The following is a 19,809-nucleotide window of genomic DNA, read 5'->3' as shown; positions in this document are numbered from 1 at the left end:
AGATTAACCTGTAAATTGGGGATTTAATTAACCACACAGCTATAGATAACACTAAGAATGAGAACATTTAGCAATCCTTTCAGTGGGGCTTTTTATATGGCATGGAACAAAAGAAGGAAACCTTTCAAGAATCAGAAACAAGATATGAAATAGATGGAATATACACATTGTTAAATGTCCTAGTGAAATGATGTAAACTGTGAAACAGCCAGAGGACTAGCTGCAATGGCAAGGACAATGATTTGATTTTATTCGATTCCCCCTCCAAAAAGTGTAAGAACGGTGGACATCTAGACTTTGGTTAGTTGATTAAGAGCTTATTGACTGAAATGCACAGGAACCACTAAGTCAAACTAAGGATGCGAGATTTTTTTTACAAAGACCAATAGAACAATCTCCTGAATCAAATGAAATGATTAGCTAAGTGGAACTGCAGCATGACCAAGTCCTTTTCAGAGGACACAAATAATTCATTGATCGTAGTTTCAGGTGGACAGCCATCTTGATCTGAAGCAGCAGAATAAAGTTTGAGTTCAGTGACCTGCAAAGCTTAATTCAAGGCATAAGCTTTTGGGTGCCAGCACACTTCTTCATATCACTGTACTTGAAGAAGTGTGCATGCACACGAAAGCTTACACCTTGAATAAAACTGCATTTTGGTCTTAAAGGCGCCACTGAACTCAAAACTTAATTCATTGAACAGTCTGTCATATCACCAGCTTACCCAGTGGATTCTAAAACCTTAACAGGAAACTTGTACTGAAGGTTATTTCAGAAATGGCAGGCATTAATAAAATCATTTTGATGCTGCCTTAATGAGTAAGAAAATCAAACTCTGGGTTAGGAGATGTTCACTCTTTGTCAACAGCAATAGTTGAGTGATTCTGCATTCTCCCTGTGGCTTTCATATCCCTGCAAACACATGTACACAATGGTTCCTTTGTTTTATTTAATAACATGTTTTATATATTGGAATGAGTTTCTTTAAAAGTTTACAATATGATATGGCATGGAGGGGCTGCTACTGGGAGAGAGGGGTAGGGAAAACAGAAGATACACAAGTTTTATTTGGGGTGCCAGGGCCTACAGGTGAATCATTTAATACCCTAAGCCTTGCAGTATCATTTCACATGCATCCTGCTGCACTTCAAGACACAATGCCAACATTAACACTGCAGCAGCAAGCACAACATGTACTTGTGGTATCTGTGTCTGCTCCCACAAGTGAATGCTTTGTCTAAAAATAAAACACCATGCAAAGCAAGAAAGCGGTGCACCCCACAGAAAAGAGGTACACAAGATAAAGATAGCTAAAGCTATGAGAAGGAACATGGGGAAGAAAGATGCACATATGCTAAATGAACACCAAAGGGATGTAATGCAAAAAAACAGAAACTCAAATGAATCCATTAGAGAAAGGCTGCATGGTAGAAAAGAAAATATGAATAAGGGCAAGAGACAGGAAAGGAAAGAAAGAGAGATAAAAGAAGTTAAGGCAGTTTTCATTGGTGAGGGTTTCATATTTGAGTTTCTCCTGCTATTTATGTGAAATGTGGGAAAGAGTACTGAGGAGAAGAAAGATGTAATGCACATAGGCCAATGTAAGGCTTCACACTGCACTGCACTGCAAAGTCATTTTGGATTTGTATGACCATTTCTGCACGGGGAACTTCACTGCCCCAGTTCTTGCAGAGCACAAATCCAGAGCAGATGAGGTGCACCAGGCAATATGTTCCCCTATACGGGAGCAGGAAGAGGCGGAGCAACCTGCCCCGGCTCAAACTCCAGCATGCATGAAACTTCCAATGCGGAAACGTTAAGCGAATACATCCCTAGTTTTCCCTAGAAGCCTGATTTTCAAATAAATTAAAGAAAAATAATGACAGCAATGAAGACATAAAAACAAGGGATGATCCAATCAAAACCAGAGCCCCTCCCCTTTGCAGGTTGCATACGTTAACAGTAGGATAAGTTAACAGTTGTATTTCCCTCTCATTATCAGGCACTGAGCATAACGTGGCTGTACCTTATTTCAAAGTACAAACTTTAGCTTTTACGGTGGAAGGCCAACATTAACTATTGACCATTTGGCAGTTTTCCAGTGTACTTCCTTTTATCTACAACGTATTATTCATACCTGTTTCTTTCCCAATGTTAAAAAGACAGGTTTTATATATAATGCCTCAGCCAGTTGCAAGGCAGACTTATGAGTATGGATAGGTTTGTGCACATGCTTCAAGAGAAAGCATCACTATCCAAACAACATCAACCACATTATTTAGATTAATTTCCATCCACCTAAGCACACAGAACCATAACTAGACACAGAGTCTAACTACACATCTAAGGGAAAGAACAAACTATACATTTCCCCTTATGCTCTTTAGATGTTGGGAGGAAGCAAACTTCTAGTTTGGCCTGCAGTAAAGTCCTATTTTGAAACAATAGTAGAATTAGAGTGGGAAACCGTATGAACTGAAGCGCTTTCACAGAATTTCTGGCTGCACTCTGTGGTTTTAAATCACACTGATAATTTACTTGTATGCCAAGTGCAAGATTAGAATTACATGTTTATTAATTCATGCAGCTGAAAACAGCACATCCAGTGCAAAACGCCTGTTTACAAATCAATCGCTCACTTACATTTTTAATAGATGTTTGAGCAGTGATTGGATTTAAACGTTGGCAGACTGGAAATCTAACTAGACCTGTTCATAAACCTGTCAGTAGTTCTAATTCTGCTGAGCTGCAGAAAAATCTAGCTAAATGCATTATCATATTAATTGGTTATACGTCAAGACATTCAAAATGAAGATTTTCACAAACTTATTGCTGTGCATTTGGTATTAAAAAGTAATGCTTACAGTTGCTAGGCGGTCGGTTACTCCTTTGGTCCACTGAATGTTCATATTCTTTATATGGGTACTGGAGAGTTGTGTCCAAACTTCTGAAGCCTTCTTTCAGAGAGTGGTGCTTGTAATACTCCACGAGTTCCTTCAAGAAGAAGAAATTTTTTAAAAAAAACTGACTCCTCAGTCTGTTTCCTTTCTTTCCTTCAGCGCTTGGACATCCTTTTAATGCAACCTTATCATAGAAGTAGATGTTCTTAGTCAATACCAAGGAGGCATCCTCCTGACAGTAATGGTAGCTTCTTTTACTTCTTATTGCAAGAAAGCTTGTTGTAATTTTTGGTGGAAAGGGGCGGGGGGAATAACAAAAAAAGATGTGTGACAGCCTGATTGCATTAATTAAATTTAGAACTATCAAGGTAAGGGCACTGATCAACAAAAGACTTAAGCTGAACTCTCACAAACAGCAAAGGGTTAAAGTGTTTACTTAAATATTTATACCAAGCCTTTTCCTTTTGGCTCAAGTCAGCCTAAAATTCTAAAGTAATGGATACATTCTAAAGTTAACCAATATAGGTTATTAACACTTCCCTCAAAGAAAACACCTGCAGCTTAAACCCAATTAAGAATCCTAACAAATAGGAAAACCTTACAGTGTCTCCTAAAAACAACTAAGGTCATGCCTTCCTTAGGAACTCTGTTCCACAAGGTGAGAGTAATTACTGGAAAATCATGTAACACTAGACAGGAGATATTAAGGTGACAGCTAGAAGGCCATAACTGGGACAAAGGCATGGAGAGGGAGAGAGGGTCCTTCAGAGAGATCATGAAAGACTTTTAAGGTCATGCCTAGCATATGAATTCAATTTTGAAACAAACCGGCAGTCAAAGCAACTATTTTAAAATAGCTGTGTTCCTTTAGACTTGCCCCTCGGAATAACTAGAATGCCACCTTCTGAACCAGTTGCAGTTTCTGGGCTGTCTTCAAGGGCAACCCCATATATCACATGTCCAATTGGATGGATTTTTCAAAGAAATTTAAATTAGAAACAGCATTTTGTTTTTTAGATGCTAAGAAAACTTTTGACGATGTTTATTGGTCTTTCTTGGAAAATGTTTTATAACAGATAAATGTTTTATAACAGATAAATTGCAGAAGCAATTTTCTGATATAGATACAATGGATCTATTCAAGGCAAGGAGCCAAAGTACAGGCAAATGGGATGGTCTCTGAAGAAAACATTGATATTGCCAACGGTACAAACTTGATATTGCCAACGGCTTCTTATTACCGCAGTTGTTTAATCTGGTACTGGAAGTTTTAGCTACTAAAATAAGACCAGTTGCAGGAATTTTGGCTTGCAGTTAGAGGGTGAAGAATTTAAGATTAGAAGTTATACTTGCATCATCATCATTATAGTGGCAAAACCTGAACTTTCAATCCCTAAACTGATTAATTATCTGAATGATTTTGGAATCATATCTGGTTATAAGATAAATAAAAAGAAGACAAAAATTCTGCTACAAGGTGACTCAGAAAAATTGAAGGAGATTGCAAACATCTCAAACTGTGAGATTAATCCATAAATGGTTAAATATCTTGGAGTTTATATAGACAAAGACTGGAATAACATGATTCAAAACAATTATGATCTAATATGGCAATAAATCGCTAAAGATTTATAACAATGGTCGAAGTTAAATTTTTCTTAGTCAGCAAAAGGATGGCTACAATTAAAATGAATTTGTTGCCAAGAACTTTCTTTTTCAAATATTACTAATTGAATTTAAGGATATGGTCTCAGTAAAATGGCAAAATCATGTCAATAAATTTGTCTGGATGAAAAAGAGACCTAGAATTGCATTTAAAGTATTGCAAGACAGTAAGAAAAGAGGCAGTAAGAAAAAACAGTAAGAAAAGGTTAGGTTTTCCTAATCTTAAATTATATTATCATGCAGCTGGTTTAACTTGGATTGCAGATTGGATTAAAGATCCAATGAAAAGATGCTTGAAATTTGAAGGAAAAATCCCCCAACTCAGAGTTTACATGACATATTGTGCCCAGTTCCCAAGAAGATAGATGGTGGGCTGCATCACATATGGAAATAGCTAGTAAACTGTGTTGTAACATCCACATTATGCAATCTAATGATAATCCTTTTCTAAAAAGGCTACTCAGTCGTTGGGGTTTCAGCTGTAGTTCACAAAAACACTAGAGAAATAAAAATGTCAAGGTTGGTAATTAATGGCAGACACTTTCCCAGTTGTGAAAAGAAATAATTAAAAGAGACTAGTTTGGATGTTATGACACAGTTTACTAATTTGCTACTCATTTACTTTCTCCTTATATCTGTACTTTCATGATCCCTGTTTCATTTTGTGTTGTCCGAGGAACAGTACATGCACTCGAAAGCTCACATTTTGAATAAATCTTGTTGGTCTTAAAGGTGCTATTGGACTCGTATTTTGTTTTTCAGCAGTGATGCTTTATCCATCTCCTGAACTATTCCATATCCCCCCCACACCTTCATAAACCGTGAAACCAGTAGAGAATGGAAGAGAACACTAAGGCATGCCCCTGATTATTGCCCGACTAGGGTCTCTTGGAATTCAACATGATTCGCTGAAGGTGGACCTTTCTAAAGGGTTTGTTGCCCTTGCAGCCAGTCCATTCTCCATTCACTGTTATTTAATCTCTTGCTTCCCACTGACATGCTAGAGCAACTCTTCTGAACATTTCTATTGCTGTACAATCTGAAATGAAACAATTCACAAATACTGTATAAATTTATCTCCCAAGTCTAAGGCCTTAGACTCTGATAGACCAATTATGCACGGCAGTGGCCATGCCAGGCCACTTCTGATGATTGCAGTGGAGCAGCATGCTCCACCGTTTCTTTTGTCCCCACGGGATAAATTTCAACAGTGAAGCTAGTCAACCACTTTCTGCATTCCTGCGTGGGACACATTTTGACAATGGACCAGCTCTGCCACCAAAATGCGTCCCCCCGGAAAATGTAACCACAGCAGAAAGATTCCACCGCATAGGGGAACCATTGGGGGGGGGGGGTTGCAGAAAGTTGAGACTGCATGAGAACACGATGCCACCTTCCTGCAAAAAAAAAAAAAAACGCTTTGACCCTGTAGTGCTGCAAAGCAGTGGTCCCCAACCTTTTTATCACCGGGGACCACTCACTGGGGACCACTAAACGCCTTTTACTGAGGCCCGGTGGGGGGGGTAGTTTACTCCTCTACTCTCAACCACTGCTCTAGCGCTCTCTGATCGCTATGGTAATGTTTAAACATTCCTTCAAAATAAGATACAGAAACGCCACAACAATGAAGTGTGTTGTAAAGGGCTGGAGGGGATGAAGTAAAGGGCAGGGGGGGGGAAGAAGGCGTCCTTCGGGGCTCACCTCCAATTAGTCGAAGGACCACATGTGGTCTGCGGCCCAGAGGTTGGGGATCGCTACTGCAAAGTACTGTGGAGCTGAGTGGGGCATTTTCAGTCCAATTCAGTCACTGTAGCACGGGGAGGAGCCGGGCCTGGAAGGTCCGGCTCTTCCTTTGTGCATAGGCCTGGGCTGGGCTGGCAGCCAGTGGTTGCTGTGGCAAAAAAGGGAATGCTGGGAAATCAGCATTCCTTTGCCAGAGGCCATCAGAGGCCCTAAAGTGGGTCAGAGCCAGGAGGGGTCATACATAAGCAGGGATTAGCCCCACTGCCGTGCAAATGCCGGCCAGGCCTTTCCTGCTCATGCATAATCGGTCATCGTTTTTTGAGTGTGATTTTGTGGTTGCTGGCATGCTTGTTTCAGGTATGTGCAAAGATGTGATGTGAGACACACAATTTTGGTTCCTTGGCCAGTAAAGACATCCAAATGATGTCTGGGTATTTGAGAAGTATGTTGCTTGTTTGGTTTTTAATCATTCCCCAAACCAACTCCCAAGGCTGAAAATCTTTACATGTACCAAGACCAGTGTAAAAATAAACATGGAAATATTTTTAATGCAGGTAAAGGAAGCCTGACATTACCTTTGAGTCTTTCATCAGCTGTGACCATTAGAACACCCCATAGGAGAGAAACATTTGCAATTCAAAAGTGGGTTTTAGCCAATGATTTCAACAAAAACTGCTTTAAATTTGCATTTGCAGATAATTTTGCACTAGCCCTTTCCAAACAGGGGCCATAATCCTGTGAAGAGTAAGCACTTTAAGTCCAGTTAATCTCTAGTGGGAGAGATTTAAGAACCTGCTTAACACTCCAACTGAAATCAATGGGACTTAAAAGTGCTTAACTCTGAGGACTGGATTGTACCTCTTGCCTCCAGTTTTGAAACGCCAGTCTCTTGTTATGAACAGGTATATGATCTATAGGGACACCTTTTACAACCCCTTCAGTGGGATTTTCCAGCACTGAAGCTGTCAGAACATTGCTCATGTTTTACATTTATCTCAACAGTGTTAAATAGCATCTTCCCTGTTTACAGCAATCAACCATAAAAATAGCAATACTGCAAAAATCCATGTAGCCTGTGTAGCCGAGAAGAAAGCCCTTCCTTTCCAGTATTCAGATTGGCACCTGTCATGAGATATACTGGGTGTCCCTGGGCCAGTCAGCCTCTCTCTCAATGAGACTACCTCAGAGGGTTGTATGAGGATAAACTGGAAGAAAGGGAATTCACGTACTTGCTGTGTGACTTTACACCTGCCTGTCTCATTAAGTTACTTCACAGGGTTGTGGTTTTCCTCCACAATTTGAGTGACCTTGGGCCAGTCACAGTTGTCTCAGAACACTCCCAGCTCCACCTGCCTCATGGAGATACTGTTCTGGGGAGAGGGAAAGAATGCGATTGTAATGGTAAGCCACTTTAAGACTCTTTAAGGTAGAGCTGTTCCTCCAGGCCTACGATTATGGCCAGAAATGACATCAAAATTCTGGTCTCCTTGCCCAAAACATCAGCCAAACTTTCACTGAACTTGACACCTGGCCTACCCCAATGGAAATTTTTTTTAATTAATCAGATTACAGAATGTTTTTAAATCATAGAATCATAGAATCATAGAGTTGGAAGGGGCCATACAGGCCATCTAGTCCAACCCCCTGCTCAATGTAGGATTAGCCCTAAGCATCCTAAAGCATCCAAGAAAAGTGTGTATCCAACCTTTGCTTGAAGACTTCCAGTGAAGGGGAGCTCACCACGTCCTTAGGCAGCCTATTCCACTGCTGAACTACTCTGACTGTGAAAAACTTTTTCCTGATATCTAGCCTATATCATTGTACTTGAAGTTTAAACCCATTACTGCGTGTCCTCTCCTCTGCAGCCAGCAGAAACAGCATCCTGCCCTTCTCCAAGTGACAACCTTTCAAATACTTAAAGAGGGCTATCATGTCCCCTCTCAACCTCCTTTTCTCCAGGCTGAACATTCCCAAGTCCCTCAACCTATCTTCATAGGGCTTGGTCCCTTGGCCCCAGATCATCTTCGTCGCTCTCCTCTGTACCCTTTCAATTTTATCTACGTCCTTCTTGAAGGAATGAATGTTTTAATGTGACAACTGTTGTTTATTGGGCTTATGTATATTGTTATCTACCCTGAGCCTTCAGGAAAGAGTGGGTTAAAATAAAATTAATATTATTATTTTATTAGGGAAAAGTGAGGTAGAAAAACCTATGCTGCTTCTTTAAAAGGCAAAGGGGGGGATAAGATCTCCTGTTAGGCACCATGCCACAGCAATTTTTAAAAGGCTACATTTCCCTCTAAAATGACATCAGTGGCTACGGGTTGACCCTGTGACTGTCACCACATCTAGTTTGGTTCCAAGTATGCAGACAACAGAAAAACGTATATGAATAGTTCCAATCCCTACATTGTATTTATTTCAGTCTTACATAGAATAGTTCATGGCACTTTGTCCCTGCTATTTACAATTTTTTCCTCTACAGCTATATAAATACAATACATCTGCCAAGTGAAGTCATACTTCATTCAAGTGATGAAGTAGGGCTTTAGTCCATGAAAGCTTATGCGACAATAAATCTCCTAGTCTTTAAGGTTCCTTTTTGTTTTGAAACATCTGATAACCCTTACGATCAACAACAGTTACTAACTCGTGGCCCACAATAGGAAGCTGTTTGTATTTTAAACCAGATGGGGATAGGAAGTCAAGGTAACTTCTTGGCTTATCAATGGAAGATTTAAAGGTGCTTCCCAGAGCCACACCCCGTGCCAGAAGTTGCACAGAAATGTGATAATGGATACACAGCTACGACAGAGAGACCAACATTTGTATTTCAGGGCTTCAGTCTGAAAAAGAAATTGCGGTTTGCATGACTTCTCTCAAAATAAATGGTTGGGTTTGGGTTTTATATTTTTTAGAGTTTTACCACCATTACGCTCTTCTGTAACAGCAGGAGCAAGGATCACTCCTAAGAGTCTGTCTACAGTTTTCACAAATAGCAAGAGCAACACCCAGAAAGTACAGTTTCTTAAATCCTCATTTTGTACCATTTTAAAAAATTACTTGTTTCGGCTTCTTGGAAAGCTATAATTTTCCAGATCTGCTAGTTATCCCACATGTCAAAATTTCTCAAATGCCCCGCTGCTAAATGCCAGGTCAGTTACAGGAAAAACAGCAGCCATCCAGGATTTAATTCTGGATGAGATGACTGACCTGGCTTGTAGCACTGGGACTTGGCTGGTACAGGGGGAAGGGGCTAACCTCCCCCAATTGTGTCCTTCCTGTTTTGATGCTGTGTACATAATGTCAGGACTGAGAGACAGGCTTAGCATTGGGTTGTACCCTGCTGCCTAAGAGTCTCCTTACCTCAGACAGAGGTCATCTCAGGGGTGGATGTTGAGAAACCCAAGGCTGGTTGTCCTGGGGGACTTCAATATTCATGCCAAGGATGTCAGGAGAGACCTAGCATTTGACAGCCTCTGCAGCAACCATGGGTCTATCTCTCTGGTAATAACTGGTCCTACACATTGTGCAGGTCACATTCTACATCTGGTATTTTGTTCTGGATGGGATGAATGCAATCTAAGGGTAAAATAATTTATCATGGTCCTGTGGTCATAGACAAGTCACTATTTGCTTGGATTTAGATTTATAGGAATACTATAATTCTGCAGGGATGGAACATCTATTAAAACTACTGGCCTGGGAACCAGTTGGATCTTAGTGGTTTTCTGACAGCTCTATAGGACTTCCCTGTTGAGATTACTGGTACTTCTGATGCACTGGCTGGCCTCTGGAATGAGAAAATGGTCCAGGTAGTTGGCATGATTGCTACTAGATGCTCTCAAGAGTTAGAGGCAGGGTTGCCCCTTGCTTTACTGAGGGGCTGCCAAAAATGAAAAGAGATGAGATAAAGCTAGTGCAATAGTGGAGGAATACATGGGATGACTTTGATAAGACACAGGCAAAAGCGTTCTCCATGGTGGTGATGGTAGCAAAGAAATAACATTTTTCTTTCACCACTGGGGCTGCAGAGTGCAGGCCACCCGAGCTGTTTGTGGGGTCTGGCCTTCAAGAGGAAGTAGCTGGCTTAGTGGCCCACTGCGACCGTTTTGCTCAACACTGCAGGTAAAATCACTCATCTACTTTGACTGGGACATTACATTAGTGTTTGTAGCCAGACCCCTCCTCACTTTGAAGGATAGTTTATAGTCAGCATAAACATACGCACCCTTCCAGGACACCAAAAATATTAATTCTCAGCACACTGTCTGGCAGCAATGGACATCAGAATAGATGGCAAATGCATGTAAATGCAAAGGTACATGGTCTGCTCCTAATTAGAAAACATGGACACCAGACAGATGTTAGGACTCCAGGTCTTACCTAAACTCTTTAGACGAGTGAGATCACAGGTGTTGGTGTACTAAAGAAATTTCTCTCCCCACTCAATGAGGGATGCATATCTTTGGGACAATATACTCTCCAAGAAAGGTGTGCCTGCAGCATCCCACCATGGTTTCAGTGGGGAGGGGGCTTCTTGCTCTATACCAATACATTCCTTTGCTCATCTGTGTTATCTTGCTATAAGCTATGCCTTTGATCTGTTGTGTAGACCAGGAGTAGTCAACCTGTGGTCCTCCAGATGTTCATGGACTACAATTCCCATGAGCCCCTGCCAGTGTTTGCTGGCAGGAGCTCATGGGAATTGTAGTCCATGAACATCTGGAGGACCACAGGTTGACTACCCCTGGTGTAGACTAATTGGTAGAGTTATGTTGATGGGATGGTGCCAGAAGGTGAAGGACACTGGAATTTTATGTGGAGTTTGGTCTTAGGTGCTGAAAATAACACCTGAGTGTAGCTGGGCCATTTGTTCTCTTGAAAAAGTAGTGAGCCTGTCATTTCTAAATTGGGTTGTGTTAGGGGGACATAGGAGGATGGAATGATTGGGGGATATATTGATCTGTATGCAGCTAACAAATCAGTTTCATCAAGAAGCTTCCTGGACTCTGTTTTGCTTTATGAGTAAACCACCCGTTATGTCAAGTGTGGTTCATTGAGGTGTTAGTGGGAACATGATACTACTGATCTCATTAGCCCCCAATCTCTCCTTCCACTCACACCCACGGAATTCAATGAGGAATCCCTAACAGCCTGACCCACCTTAGCAATTTCCTGTCATGAGATCCTGGGTTCATCAAGACACATTAACTTTTTCTCCAGGCCTTCCCTCAGTGTGTCTCATTCCTGCTCAATGTTTTGTCATTTTTTTGTCATTTTTTTGATTCAGTATGTGTACTTTCTGCGTTTTCAGTTGGTTTTAATGATAAATATGTGTTTTTAATTATACATGTTTTTAATTTGTTAGCTGCCCCAGTCACCCTTATAAGGACAGAAAGATGGCGCATAGATTTTATAAAATAAATGAATACCCAAACTATGTTTTTTTCCTCCTGAATTAAAGGTTGCAACATCTTTCATTCCTACATCCAATTATTTTAAAATATTCTAGCCTGCAAGAGTAAGCTACAGCAGTTAAAGGAGCCACTGCTATGCCAGGGGTGACTATTCTAAGAAAAGAACATTTTGCAGAATTTTTGTAACAAGAGCTATAGAGTGATCACATATAGAAATGCAACAGGATTAGCCATCATCTAAAGGCAGACTGTTTGGAAGAAGGCAAAGCTAGAATATTATATCATACAGTTTATTCTGGGTATGTATGTTAATTCTGTTATTTATTTGGAAATTGTTAGATACAAATATGTACATTTTGTGTGCTGTGCTATTAAAACGGGCATACCAGATTGTCTACACTTTGAAAGTGGAACATGTTAAAAGTTAAAAACTGCTTTCGCTGTGGTCTTTCACTTTTCACTATCTTTATTGCATGATATGGATTTAAGTAGCTAGTCATTTTGAAGGATGGCCACTGTTTTTGTAATTAAATGACCTAACGTTCCAAATGCACACTAATGTTCTCTGCACTAGGCTTAGCATAAATTTAGCACTGAGGGATGGATTGTAGCCCATCTCAAATGTCCATGCTTGCAAGGAGGGGTGGAATTCTGTCTGTTCCTCCCTCACAGGAAATCTTCATCCTCCCCCACCCCCAATTCCTGAGAGCTTACCTTCGTCCATAAGCAAACATTTCAGGGGCCTTTAGATTACAGTGGGAGGAAGAAAGTACAAAAGTAATATATCAACAAATGGACAATTTTTTAGCTAGGATCCAAACTGACGTCCAGAGAAAAGATGCAACTCATTGTCATGAACCCCCGATTCATGCCATCTTGGCTCCATCCGTCCCTGCATATTCTCACACCTCCATGCCCCCCTCCGGCCGGCTCTGGCCAAGGCCGTAAAGCAATAAACCTGTCCTTTGAGAACTTCACTCCCTTCCTTTCCCAGCGGGAGAGGCTCCATCCGAATGTATCAATCTTACTGTAAGTGTCCTTGCGGAGACAGCCGAAAGTCTCAACAAAGTGCCAACCGCTTGATAAGGTTCCTGGCCATCTGGCCGCTTGGGAACCAGCTTGCTTTTGCCACCTTTCCACTCTCCCGCCGAAATATCTTCAGCCCCCCTCCCCTACCTAGTGAGCCCTATAACTACCCCGCTTGTTCCCCCTGTACTTTGTTATTATCAAGATCTTTGCTTAGGCAGATCTTGGCATGCTTAAGCGTACTGTGGACTTTGCCTAAATAAAGCTACTTTTGGAATTTGCAACCGGCTGTTGGATTTCGAATGCGCTTTCACCGGAGGCTCCACAGGCTGGGCTCGGCCTGATTCCTGACACTCATGTGGCTTGCCTAACCCAAACAATGGGGTTAAATGGGGAGCAAAAGTCCACAGAACCCGATTGAGGGATATATGATAAACAAAGTCAGAGAAATGGGATACTTGTTCTGAGGGGAAAACTCCAGATTTGCATGGCAGAGAAAATTAATATTGTGCTTCTTACAACACAAGAAATATCAAAATGATAATGGAACTAGAGTCCCTCCCTCTCAGTTTACATAATCATTTATTCTGGGTAAACAATTCTGAAAACTCACTTCAACCTCTCATTTGTTTGAAAGTCCAAGGGATGATTCAGAAATCAGTAACTATGTGGGGTGTTGATTACTATCATTATAAAAACATAGGATGAAGCATTCTGAAATTACTTATGCACGTTGAACAGTTAGATTTGAGTCCAGCAGCACTTCAACACTGTGGAAGTTGCACTCTGTGATGTCTGTTGTGTCAGTCAGCTGCAGAAGATTCCTTACAGTAGAGTCAGTGAGACAGATGGGAACACTGAGCACTCACAATTCTCATCTCTTTGTCCTTTTAAGGCTAGACTGAATCTCTTAGGAACAACTTACGGTTTCCTGCTTCTTCTTCTCTTTCCATCTTGCCTGCCTGTAGTATGGCGGGTGTGCAGATGCCTCCAGCATCTCTCCCCATCCAATCTGCTAGATTAGAGACTATTTTCTCACCTTTCCTGTCTAATTCTCTAATAAATAGTTGTTATATTAATTTAATATCACAACCAGAGTCTGTGTTTTCTTTCTTTGTTGTTTTTGGCCTACATATGCTTTGCAGTTCAAGAGACGACCAGCCCAAAGCTTGATGCTCACAGGAAAATACACTCCCTGAAATCAATGGACTGCAGCAGTCTTTGCAACCTCTCAAGTACACACCAAGATTTAGCTATGGATACCACTTTCTAAGGTCAGACATCAAACCCCACAAGAGATTCAGAGATTGGCTGGATACCCTTAGCCAAACCTCTTAACTGATCTGCAAAGGAAGCACAAAGCAATGGCAACTAATAGTCCAGGCCAAATCATTCCTGAATAGATATAATGTAAATGCTGCTACTGTCCAGTACATTTTTAGACAGCTGTTCCTTCAATAAGCTCAGGGTGATATATACATAGTTTGTCCTTCCTCCACTTGGTCTTCTCAACAGTCCTGTCATGCAAGTTAGGTTGAGAGATGATAACAAACCCAAAGTCACCCAAATAATTTAAGGCAGACTGGAAATTTGAACTCTCCCAGCTTCTGGCCAACACTCTAACCCAGTGGTCCCCAACCTTTTTATCACCGGGGAGTGGTCAATGCTTGACAATTTTACTGAGGCCCGGGGGGGGAGGTCACTGCCGCCTGAGCCCCGGCTCCCCTGACTTCCCACCTTCCACTGGGGGGCGCTGCTAGCAGCAGCTGCACAGTGCCACACTGAAGGGAAGTCCCAGCCATGGCAGCAGCCGGAGAACACCAAAGGTGAGCCGGTGGCAGAGTGGCAGGGCAGCCCCCGAGGTAGCAGCCGGGGAGGAGGATGAGGTGGAGCCGCGGCCCGGTACTGACTGATCTACGGACTGGTACCGATCTCCGGACCGGGGGTTGGGGACCACTGTTCTAACCATTCTACCATGCTGGCTCAGGGCATAATTTTTAACATATCCATTCAGAAATTTCACATATGGTACAGAATTCTGAAGTTGCCATGTCGCTAACTCATGAAGAATACAGTCCAAGCAAGGTTGGCAATGGCAGGGGATGAGAAAGGGGCAGGATCATAGGAAGAAAATGGAATACAATCACACAACATTGGTATTATTCCAGACTCACCTGGAAATATATGTCAATATATGTATTTCTATTATTAACACAATGCCAAAAATAAATCTTTGTTAAAAAGAGCAGTTTTCTTGTACCCCGCTTTTACTATCCAAAAGAGTTTCAAAGTGGCTTAAAATTGCCTACACTTTCTCTCCCCACAATAGACCCCTTGTGAGGTAGGTGAGGCTGAGAAAACTCTGAAAGAAACTGTGACTAGCCCACGGTCACCCAGATGGCTGCATGTGGAGGAGGAATGGAGACTCAAACCCAGGTCTCCGGATTAGCGGTCGCCACTTTTAACCATGACACTAAGCTGGTTCTCAAGTTTAATGCATACTGTTACAACAATGTTAACCACCAGAAAAAATGAAGAACATGTGCAGTGAGAGAAATCCAAGACAGACTGGATGGTAAAGAGATGGCTTTCATGCATCATGCATTTTGAGGGTAAATAAATCAAACCTGAATATACGTAAAAGTTGCTGGAATGTGCTGATCTGTAACACAAAACCAAGCTTCCCAATGACCTCAAAGCGTGTTGTAAAGAAATAGATAGTATTTGCTTCTATGCAGCTGCCACTGTTCTTTTTCCCTATGGACAACCTGCTTGCCAATCCCACTTATCTTGATTGGGAATCAGGTTCATCGCCTTTTTAATCACCTCTTCGATCACCACGATTGTGAATACAAATGGTTGTTAATGTGTACTAAACGATAAGCAAATTGTCTCAAACCATCTTGAGTAAAAGCATTGGCCATTTACAAGAATGGAAAAATGCATAACTATATCTACCACTGTTCAACCATAATATTTTCCCCCACAGGTCCAGAGATTCAGACATCAAACAAGCTTGGCTCACATGTGACAAGGGGAATAAAATCTCAACAGATGCTTACCATTAAACTTTTAAATCTTCTGTTTTCTGCAATGTGAAAAAAGCCATCTCGTGTTAAAATCTTGATGTGCTTCACTTCATTATTGTACCTATAGGCAAAGAATAACTTATGAATATAAATGTGTTTTTAATCAGCAGAGATCAATAATTACTTGAGGGCATGCCCTACTCGTACACAAATAAATTCTTAAGACAAAACGTATATCCATGCCAATACATGGTTGACACCTAATTAACAAAATGCCTTTATTATGGTCTAGCAGAAGATGCAGTCTTAATTCAAATTTGTAAGAAACCTTTCAGCAAGATCTAATTATGGGATCCCATGCTACTGTTTGCATTCAAATTTGTGTTGAGAATCGTCTCTGAAACAAAATAAGATTCCCCCTAAATAATTTGTATTGACAGACAGGCAACTTTTTAAAATTAAAAATTCTGTTAGACACTTTACAGCTTGTTCCAATTTACATTCAAGTCCTGGAAAAGATTCTGTTTGACTTCAATTCATAGCCAAATCAATTCTAAACATTTTCTAGTTAAAATGCAAATGGACCAATACATCAACTTATGCTAACTAGCATAAAGTCATTTGTGCCTCAAGTCACAGACCCATTAATGCACTAAACACTTATGGATCCCCCTTCCTACCTACACCTTCCTCAAACAGATTTCTAGCAGAAGAGGGAAATGGCATGCATGAACTATATTTCCCCTCTTCAAAGGAATGGAAAGTATGGGAACATGATGAAAATGGTAGAGAACATACAATCTGGTTCTAAAGATGTAGTGATTTTGTCTAGGACATGTTCTGAACTTCTAGCTCCTTAGCTTAGTATGACCCAGGTAAAGAAACCCATTTCTGCACATGGACTGATTGTTGGATTTATGTCAAAAAGAACATGAGCCAACTAGACCAATAAACAAATTAACAGATAGAATGTATATTTTAAACATGTAAGAAAAACTGGCATTTGGCATGTTTCATGGGCACATTCTCACATAAAGCAGAGCAATAATGAAATATGTCTGAGGAGAAATGTACACTTCACGTACTTAATGCTAATGGCGTGCTCTCCTGACTCTTTAGTTCTATATCGCACTAGGTAAGTGCTATTTATCCGGTTAATAAGTTCAGTCTCTGCTTGCAATCTTTCCATTGCTCCAGCATACCTGCAAGGAAGGGAGATAAATATTAACCGCACATTCTATCAAGACAAACATGGAGTTCAAATGCCAGAGAAAAGTTTGGCAGTGATATTTCATACTTTGTAGAATACTCACAAATTCCAATTTAACCAATATCACAAAATCATTCTTACAACAGCACATAACAATGTGACTTAAAAGAACCAAGAAATAACTTAGGGCTCCTGTGAGGTTTTGGGGATACTTTCTTTTCTCAGTCTCCAGGGAGTATCAAGACTACCATTTCCAAGGGGTCACCTGCTGCATCTCCCTTTGAGTTATGACTCTGTGCCTGCTTTTTCCCCATTTGTGCATGCATGTAAGAGTGAAGCATGTCACAAATTTCCATTAATAAAAACAATGTGTGCCAGGTATCCAAAGCTGGGAAAACACCATATGCATGGGGTCAGGCTGATTCATCATCATCATCCTGGAAGGCTGGAGTGTGATTTCCCCAAACAGTTGAACAGTTCAGGGAGGTAAACAGAAACAGAGTTCTTACAAGAAGTCCTTAATATGACTAAAGATCAAGAGATAAATCACATCCCCCCTCCAAGAGTCTTTCACCTGCAGATAGAAAGTGCAAAGAATGTGCAAAGAGACTGCAAGTGCTGGGAAGTGGACAAGAACAGTGGTCAGATAGGAAAAGAGGAAGCAGGTATTGGGGGGTGGAAGCTCTCCCCCCGACCCACTTTTTTGTGGGCCAAATTGCCTAAGACATTTGAAGCAGTCAGATCTGGATCCTTTAGACCTGACTCACTATCCCCACAAAAACAGCAGGAAATGTCTTCTTAAAATTCTTTAGAAGTCTGATTCAGCTCAGTTTTGTGGCATGGTGGAAGGAGGGGGCACCCATCGATATTTTTAAGGACCCATAGATTTTTAAAAGGATATAGGTCTCATGTAGATTGTGTTGTCTCTCAGATTTCAACATCAGGCTCTTAAGCTTCAGCGCTTTAGCCATATCATTTAACTGACTATACAGGGGATTTCGTTTATATGCAGGTCTAGTCAACATTTTCATTCAGTCTTGTCTTATTTTCCTCCTTATGGCTTATTATGCACGGCCACTGAAACAGCGGCATGGAGAATGCGGAGGAGGAAGAAGTGAAGTAAACTGCTTACACACGGGACGGAATGCAACGGCGGCAAAACCCAGAGTATCCGATTATCCACGCGGCAACTCCGGAGCCGCTTCTGGTTGCCCCCTGGTCCCGGGAAGCTCCACTTTCTTCCGCATCTCGCTAACACGGCTTTTCCCACGGCATACATTGACTCTGCGCCCAGTTGCCGCCTGCAGCATGCATAATTGGTGATTTTAGCCACGCCATTCCACCCCGAATGCAGACCTTCCACTCCGTGCATAATGGGCCTATGACCAGGGTATCTTATATTAATGCCAGGATATCTATTTGCCCTCAGGCTATTTATTTAAACTTTCTCCCTTCCCAAACAGCTTCCAGGCACTCACCATGGTTGAGAAGAGTAGTCGACTGGTTTAGGAACCTGTGATTTGAAAGCATAAAGAAGTGAAAAATATTTCTAGCTTTGCAAATAAACTGGGTTATATTGTTCTAAGATATTCACAAAAATATACAGCACACTGAAGTAACTGGATCAATATATCTTAAAAATAAATTGCTAAAACACACTTCATTATATACAGTTGGCTTCTTTACATACAGCATACTTTGGAGAAAGGCTGGCTCCTATAGGCCACTCACTGGACATTGGAAGTGCTCATGTGGACCAGGGCCTGCTTTAGAAACAAAAGAGGCCTCAAATAATTTTATCTGGCCTTCTGGTCCATAGAATCTATTAAAGTCCTTAGTGTTCTACATAGTTAACGTATTCTATCACTGTATGTAAAGGAGCCAACTGTATATTTAACATATCTGTTCCTGTATTTTATGTACGCTGCTTTATTTATTTATGCCTGACCATTGATAAAGGCAGTGGTTGCATAAGTATGAATGTACACTTGGATTTTAATGAGGCTATATTTTAAGCCTTGGGTTTTTAATTTTAATAAATATTAATATACAACTTTACAACACGTTTTACCCTACAGAGGCTTGAGCACATTTTTCTTATTTTGACCCTTTTTTTTTGGGGGGGGGAGAATATTTTGTGTTCCCCTTTTTGTTGGGAACCCTAAGCCTGCCACCTTGAGTTCCATGATGGGAGAAAAGTTGGATATAATAAATATATAATAAATAAAATTCATGTCAGCAAACTGGGGCTAATTACAATAGACGTATATACTTTCGGGCAAGGTGTGTATATGCCATATACTCTATGGGAACAGCTGCTCATCAGCTGCGGTCCCCTGATACTCACCGTCCCCCAGATCTGGCCTACACATTTTAAGCTATGGCATGAGCAGAACCGCTGCTTTGCCAAACAGAAGAGCCTGTTGCATTCAGACAGGCTTCTGTCAGCCTCCTTTATTCCACTTCCCTCTGCCTAACAGACTGTATCAAAAGGCAGTTTTATTTAAGCTGATTACAACTCAAGCCTCCACCTTTCTTCCCCTTCATCCTGCATCATGCGGTATACAACTAATACGAAACAAAAGCGTGTAACATGTGAGCCATCTTATGAGGTAAATCAAGGCGCAGCCGCTAAACGGTTTATATGTAAACCTCCCTGAGCCAAAAGGGAGGGCAGTATAGAAATATAAGAAATAAATAATAATGAATAAACAAATAAACAGTAGCACACAAGGTGGCCTTCAGCTGTACCGTTTTTCTTTCAACACAGCAACAATGATATCATCATAAGAGAGTTGAGAAAAGGAATGACACAG

General features: G+C 41.1%; 1 protein-coding gene across 2 annotated transcripts in view; it reads right to left on the bottom strand.

Annotated features, from left to right (window-relative positions):
- Positions 1-19,809, bottom strand: part of VAV3 (vav guanine nucleotide exchange factor 3) — a 197,227-nt gene that overhangs the window by 12,512 nt on the left and 164,906 nt on the right. For both annotated transcript variants that reach the window (XM_077332827.1, XM_077332828.1), the window contains 4 exons: positions 18,472-18,506; positions 16,869-16,985; positions 15,817-15,904; positions 2,865-2,994 (listed from right to left, as the gene is read on the bottom strand). In XM_077332827.1, coding sequence (XP_077188942.1) covers positions 2,865-2,994; positions 15,817-15,904; positions 16,869-16,985; positions 18,472-18,506 — 370 coding nt within the window. The remainder of the gene's footprint in view (positions 1-2,864; positions 2,995-15,816; positions 15,905-16,868; positions 16,986-18,471; positions 18,507-19,809) is intronic.

This window comes from Paroedura picta, chromosome 4, assembly GCF_049243985.1.
Source record: "Paroedura picta isolate Pp20150507F chromosome 4, Ppicta_v3.0, whole genome shotgun sequence".
Lineage (NCBI taxonomy): Eukaryota > Metazoa > Chordata > Lepidosauria > Squamata > Gekkonidae > Paroedura > Paroedura picta.
The sequence above is the reverse complement of the archived record's forward strand: the minus strand, read 5'-3'. Positions and strand labels throughout refer to the sequence as shown.